This window comes from Berghia stephanieae, chromosome 3, assembly GCF_034508935.2.
Source record: "Berghia stephanieae isolate SIO BIC M18660-M18661 chromosome 3, UCSD_Bste_1.3, whole genome shotgun sequence".
In the NCBI taxonomy this organism is placed as follows: Eukaryota; Metazoa; Mollusca; class Gastropoda; order Nudibranchia; family Aeolidiidae; genus Berghia; species Berghia stephanieae.
Window position 1 is genome coordinate 2,577,693 of NC_088362.1, and position 7,823 is coordinate 2,585,515.

Below are 7,823 nucleotides of genomic sequence, written 5' to 3' on the forward strand. Positions count from 1 at the left end.
ATATATATATATATATATATATATATATATATATTATATTAGTCCTTTGAGGACTGATGCCGATAGCAATGATCTTCTAAAATCAATAATAAATGAAGGAAACTCATTATATTTCTCAATGTTGATCATTCGATCTCATCTCTTTCCTTTAAGTTGTCCGCCAATACATTGTCGTAAACGCTCATCTTAGATGAGGTTACTTGATCAAAGGTCATGGGACGACGGGCAGAGGGATAGACCAACGGTTGAGCCTGAAAGACATCGTCCACCATTGAACTCCTTGCAGAAGAAGCAGCTGATGATTTGCTAAGCTGCATTTGAAGCTGATGTTGCTGTTGCTTCTTTTCTTGTTCGTGATGCATTTTATACTGTTGCATTTGCCTTTCTTGGAGTTGTTGTTGTTGAACTGGTTGTTGTTGCTGAAAAGTGAAGGGGTTTGGAGTGTACTGTCTTTGTAGACTGTAGGAGTTGATTTGTCGTGGAGCGTAAAGATCTGGTTGGTTTTGTTGCGGGTGTCGTTGATGTCGTTGAAATTGCATTTGTTTTTCGTGATAAGACACGTTACCAGTCGGGTATTCTTGATGGTGTGGAGTTGACGTCACCATTGACGTGTGTTCAACTGTGTTGTCGTAATCTTTATACCTATCATCCCCGCTTTGATTTAATGCGTCTTGTCCCATTTGCACATGCGCCATCAGACCATGTGACTGCGATGACACACTGCTGTGTTGCTTCTTTGCCGGTAGGTGCTCGACTCGCACGGCAACTTGTCCAGGGTTGATAGTTCCAGGTTGTTTATTTACACTAGCATATTCTACTTCTCTGATAGATGATGTAGATGGCTTTTGCCCATGTCCAAGATGAGTTACGGGTATTGATCTCACAGTCGAATACTGAGACCCCGAATTTCCTGAATCAAAACTTAGTTGTATACTTCTAGGGGAAGCATAGGTGTCTGTGAGGGAACCACCACTGATAGTACTTCCGTCCCCTCCTGTAGAATAGTACTGACCCGCGCTTCCGCCCCCATAGCTCACGCTACTGGCTGGAGACGGGAACGGCTGAGTCGAGTCGACATGGGTGATTTTGATACCCCCTGTACCAACCGTACTCCCATCGACATAGCCTGTTCTTGGCATCGAATTTGCCCTGCCAGCGCCGCTGCTTCCAGTTGAAGGCAAACGATGGGGACGTTGGTTGTTCACCACTTTCATCGAATTAGCCTTACCATTGTTGCTATTATTATTGATATTATGTATATTGTTTATCGGCAAAACCCCGTAATCGCCTAACTCGGGTGCCAAAGTAACTTTTTTCACTCCGAGAGCTCCATTCCGTTTCAGAGTAGAATCGGGGGATTTGAGAGCGGAGGGTCTTCCAACGCTGGAGTATCCGGCTGCATCTAACGTCATCTCGTCTGACCACGTGGACTCCTGGAAAAAAGAAAGGAAATTTTTAAAACTCATAAATTGTGCCGATCTGATTCAAAGTAAAGGCGAATTCGTTTTCTTTTATTTCTCTTTGATTGTGGAAACAGAACTTGTAGCAAATCTTATTGATTGGCAATCACGGCATTGAAAATTATTATTGATTAGCAAATTTAACTAAAATACACTTTTATAATGAAAGCTTGCAAGAGGCTGAATACAGGTCCCTTTGTTTGAAATGCATGTTTAGCAATAAGATAATGAGAATGAAAATTGAGTTTTATTCTCAATATCTTATTGCTAAATATGCATTCAAACAAAAGCGACATCTATTCAGCCCCTTGCAAGCTTTCATTATAAAAGTGTATTTTAGTAACATTTATACAAGACGTCTTCAGAGAATTACACACACACAAATACACAAACACATGGGCGAATTTATTTGATCTCTCGTGGTGGGTAGGAGGTCACTTAATGAATCTTCGATCCGTCTGTTTTCTGAGTTGCTTTCTGTCTTTGTGCGACCATGTGGTCTTGTGGTATGACCGGAAGGTTCGAGCCTCGCTTGGCGCATAGTTGAGTCCTTGGAACATGCTCTTTACTCACATTCTCTCACCAAACTCATGTGTATAATGAGTACCGGCCGTTAACAGCGTCTCTGTCAAAAAACAATTGTAATATCACCTAACAGAAGTCATTTCACATTCTACTCGTCACGTGTAGCTGTTGGTCAAGCGCATTAAGCACGTTTAGTAGATATTCCACTATTTAAAAGCTCAAGTTTGGGAGGGGGAGGGGGGGGGGTTGGCAGGGGGGGGGGGGTTGGCAGGGGGGGGGGCGGATTGTCTCGGGGAGGGGATTACTTGGTTTTTTCCTAGCCCTTGCCGGAGTACTTGACTGAATTTTGGGAGGTGATATATATTTTTGGTAATTTGGGTTATTTCCATTTAAATTCGGCTATAACAGGAGTCGGTTATAACAGAGATTTTAGGCCGATCCCCCCATCACTGCTGTGCCGAGGTTCCAGTGTCTTAAGTTATGCTTTCATTGTATATGAAAAAGATAATCGTACTTGTCGTGTTAACAAATATAAGTGTTCTCCTAACACAGTGTTGTGAGCTAAAATTGAGGCTAAAACGGATTATAGTGCGGCTATATGGTCCAGTGGTATGACACTCGCTTTCGGATCGGAAGGTTCTGGGTTCGAGCCTCGCGCTCGGCGCATAGTTGAGTCCTTGGAAAAGGCTCTTGACTCAAATTCTGTCACCGTAATCAGGTGTAAAATGAGTACCTGGCCGTTAACAGCGTTGTCTTTGTCCGAAAAATTGTAATATCGCCTAACAGGCGTCATGTCCCGTCCTACAAGTTAAATGTTGCTGTTGACCAGGGACCCCTTGTAAAGCGCTTTGAGCACATTTAGTGGACATTGCGCTATATAAAGCTCAATTTTATTTTTTTTTATATTTTTAAAAAGATAATCGTACCTCTGTGTAAACAAACAAGTGTTCTATCTCCTAACACAGTGATGTGAGCTAAAATTGAGGCTAAAACGGTCTATAGATAGTTCGAAGAAGACGTCATTCACGTCTTTGTTATTGTTTTTTGCCATCCGCGATTGTGAGTAATTCTCACTAAACCGTATTAACCTGACTATAAACGTTCATGTTTACACACAGTTTTGTGTGTTGGACCGTTACACCTCCGGGTGGCAATGTTATGAGTTTCTTAGCCAAGCGCATACTATCTATAAGTGTAGAAAACTGTGAAGTCTTACGGTCGTTTGTGTACTTTGGTCTCTTGTGCCGTAGAAGAAGTAGGCGTAAACTGTGATCCCAAAACAGACGATGAGGCCCAGCAAGCCGAAACCAAACAGGAGGCCACCCACAACTTTCAAGCTGGGATGAAAATAGGAATTATGATTATTATTATTTGAAAATGATTGAATGATGATGAAAGTAAAGAAAGCAGCGAACTATAAGTAAATGTCAATAAATAAATAAATATTAAAATAAATAAATAAATAAATAAATTATATATATATATATATATATATATATATATATATATATATATATATATATATATATATATTAAAATCGAAAACCATGACATAATGGTGCTTAACTTTTTGATAAAAGTAGTTATTAATAAAATATTTCACGTATAGTTATGATCATCTTCTACAATATTCTTTCGAGCATTCGCTCTCATAATAATAATAATAATAATAATAATAATAATAATAATAATAATAATAATAATAATAATAATAATAATAATAATATTAATAGAAATAATAACAATAATAATAATAATAATAATAATGATAATAATAATAATAATAATAATAATAATAATAATAATAATAATAATAATAATAATAATATGATGATGATGATGATGATGATGATGATGATGATGATGATGATGATGATGATGATGATGTGATGATGATGATGATGATGATGATGATGATGATGATGATGATGATGGTGGTGAAGATATAACTGCTGGGTAGTAATCTATGTTAGTTATAGAAAACATAGGAGGGATACAGAGAGAAAGAGAGAGAGCTAGAGAGAGAGAGAGAGAGAGAGAGAGAGAGAGAGAGAGAGAGAGAGAGAGAGAGAGAGAGAGAGAGAGAGATATGGGGGCATATTGATAAATAATCATACCCTATACTTGTTATAGCACCGCCAATGATCATGAAGAGAATCCCCATACAAAACAGGAAGAGAGACATCGCCAGGACCAACAGCAATGGCTTTCTAGGGATGATCCATTTATGGTGAGCGTGAAATTGCCACCGTGTCTGGCCATGCCGTTTGCTGTCGTTGTTCGTGTTAAGGCCGGTGCCCGCACGGCTGTCGTCATCCTCCATAAGAAAACACATTGTGGCTAAAAACTTGGTGAGCAAACGATGCTCCAACCTTATGTCATTCACGACATGAGAACTGTTAAAAACGTATTAGAATTGTCTGCAAATAAACGATATCCACAGCAACATGACGATGAAAAATTCTTACTATTCTGAACACACTGAGTAACAGTTAGTTTCTTAGAACGAGCTTGGAAACCCCAATGATAATTCTGTTAGGTACGTACGCAATAGGAATATCAGTTGTGATAAACCTTGTATTTTTCGGTTGGTGGGGTGGAGGGGGGGGGGGAGGGGTATGATTCAGAAATATCTTCGTAATCCAGCAAGATTATAATTTACTGCAAATCATATGTCAATTACATGACAACATCACACAAGATGTATCTATAACACAAAACTAGTCTGTTATCCCAAATAAGAGAAGAACGATGAGGAGGTAAATTTTAGCTTCAATCTATCAACAAAGGTAAAAAGTGTGGAAGTCCCGGGCTTCTCCTTGACGACCAGGCAGGACGATCAATTCAATAAAACACAACAGAAGGTTACATAAATCAATGCTGTTTGTAGAAATGATGCTCTAAAATAAGCTCGAAAATGTGTGACAATACAACGGAATTGTAGAGATATGACTAAATCTTAAAAGTGTGGCTGGTTAAATGTATTGGCCAACATCAACAGCACCAGATCTTGTCCTTTCATAGAATTACTTATTATGCACATTCATGTCCTCTTTGGTACCTCAGCGAAGGTTGTCAGGCTGTCAAGAGTTCAAACCAAATAAGCTATTGGCTGATCAATGGCTGAACAATTATTTTCATTGTTGGTGCCTGAAAAACAAAGAAAGGAAGGAATGAGTGGCTCGGGAAAAAATTATGCTATAATTGTTGAAACGAGCTATTTTTAATTTTGTTATTTAGTAGTCTAAATAATATATCTGGCAATAACAAAATAGACGAAAGACAAACATATTATTACAAATAGAGTAAGCTGATAACGCCTAACAACGCTTGACTGTTGCAAGGCGAGAACTACGGACACAACCGACTGTCACGTGACATGTTAATCGGATTCAATAGTCTGATGTCACGTCGTCCAGCAACAGCGGCCATCGTGGCTCTAAACAAAGAAAATCAGTCCTTTTTATTTTTCATGCTGGCTAGAACTTTTCATATCTCTTGTGATCGGAATGTGTAAAAGTCCCCTGGATACGCTTTTATGCTCGTCGGAGAAATATTTCATAACGGCGTCCGCCATTGTTCCGATAGTTTAGAGCCAGTTACTAACTTACCATGCGTCATTACGAGGGAAATGACGTTACGACTGTTGAAGGGTATTGGATATCAAGGTAATCAGGGTTCCCTGGATGTCTCTTCTGATAATTATCTCAATGATCATTGAAAGTCACACGGTGTCTGATAATTATCTCAATGATCATTGAAAGTCCCACGGTGTCTGATAATTATCTCAATGATCATTGAAAGTCACACGGTGTCACGACAAGCTAACGAGACTTGAAAAATACACTCGGCGTCGAAATAACGCTGGGCTTTTTATCGCTTCCCGTGGCACGGGTCATCAGTTCTTACTGATATATATATATATATATATATATTATATATATATATATATATATATTATATATATATATATATATATATTTATTTATTTTTTAATTTATTATTATTGTTATTGTTATTATTATTATTATTTATTATTATTATTATTATTATTATTATTATTATTATTATTATTATTATTATTAATATTATTATTATTATTATTATTATTATTATTATTATTATTATTATTATTGTTATTATTATTATTATTATTATTATTATTATTATTATTATTATTATCATTATTATTATTATTATTATATATTATTATTATTTATTATTATTATTATTATTATTATTATTATTATTATTATTTTATTTATTTATTTAATTAATATTATTATTATATTTTTTTTTAATAGAAAAGAAAGTTTGAATATTAGGCTCCTCTGCCTTCATCATAGTTTGTGTTTATCACCGTTCGTAGCGACATTAAGGAGTTAACGATCGATTCGGTTCATTTCTTATTATATTCGGTTAAAGCGTCAAAAACAAATTTTAGGTCACTCACGAGATACTCCTTAAAGTGACATGTGCAATATTCCATTTCCGTTCGTTCGTCACGATCGAAGCCGAACGAAATTGGAGCCTTCGGGGGCAGCATGGCTCAGCGGTACGGTCTTTGCTTCGTACCTAAAAGTAACGAGTTCGATCACCCGCCGCTGCGTTATGTGGCCTTGAGCAAGTCACCTAGCCCTAGCTCACTTTGCGGCGCTGCTCTGCGGCTGACGCCTGGGTTATTCCAGTCTTCCCTTGGAATAGACCCTAAAGACAAATTTCCCCTTGGGGATGAATAAAGGGAATTTATTAAACTCTCCCATTACACGAGTTTTATTTCAGTTTATTTCAATTTGTTGTAGTCTATTTTGCAATTTTCACATGGTAATAGAAAAAATATAATAATGGTGAATTAATCTGATAATTTATATATTTATGTCAAATCTCTACGAGCTAAAACAGCCAATACATGGAAAAGACTCGCCGAAAAACCGAGAGCTTAAATTTTACTTTTTTTCTCCGGTAACAGTCATATTGCTAAACGTTTTTAACAATGACGGAGATGAATACTGTGGAAAGTTTTAATATAGTCATCATCATCATTATCATCATCATAATCATCATCATCATTAGTATCATCATCATCATTATAATCCTCATCATCATTATCATTATAATCATCATCATCATTATCATCATCATCATCATCATCATCATCATTATCACCATCATCATCATTATAATCATAATCATCATCATCATCATCATCATTATAATCATCATCATCATCATCATCATCATCATCATCATCATCATCATTATAATCATCACCATAATCATCATCATCATCATCATAATCATTATAATCATCACCATAAAATCATCATCAAACCACATTACGTACACAATCAAGTAATCACTGTGCCAAGCCACAAAGGTAGCCAGCAATCTATTTTTGAAAAACTCCATTCTCTCCTCAAGACAAATAAAAGGAAATAGACGGTAATAATTATGTTTATTGGTGTAATTGAAAACACAGAGGATCAAACAACCCATCTCAATAAAGACAGGTTTTTGTTTACCGATGAGCACAGAACATGTTACACCAGTTTGCCTTCATTTATTTACAATTCTGATTACCGCAAGTAAGTTATAGGCTTGTGCGGCTATTTGGTCTAGTGGTATGACACTCGCATTCAGATCGGAGTGTCTTGGGTTCGAGCCTCGCTCGGCGTATAGTTGAGTCCTTGGACAAGACTCTGTACTCACATTTTCTCACCGTACTCAGGTGTAAAATGAGTACCTGGCTGTCAACAGCGTTGTTTCTGTTGGAAATAATTTGTAATTTGCCAAACAGGCGTTATGTATGTCTCGTTTTACATGTTACGTATTGATGTT

General features: G+C 36.8%; 2 protein-coding genes across 2 annotated transcripts in view; one reads left to right on the forward strand and one right to left on the reverse strand.

Annotated features, from left to right (window-relative positions):
• LOC144967018 (uncharacterized) overlaps positions 1–7,823 on the forward strand; it is a 41,705-nt gene that overhangs the window by 21,150 nt on the left and 12,732 nt on the right. The gene's annotated exons all lie outside the window — the stretch shown is intronic.
• LOC144969437 (uncharacterized) lies at positions 70–5,135 on the reverse strand. The gene is made up of 3 exons (XM_078908547.1): positions 4,103–5,135; positions 3,202–3,322; positions 70–1,433 (listed from the first exon to the last, which is right to left on the reverse strand). The coding sequence occupies exons 1-3, from the start codon at positions 4,318–4,320 to the stop codon at positions 126–128; spliced, it is 1,647 nt and encodes a 548-aa protein (XP_078764673.1). The 5' UTR covers positions 4,321–5,135; the 3' UTR covers positions 70–125.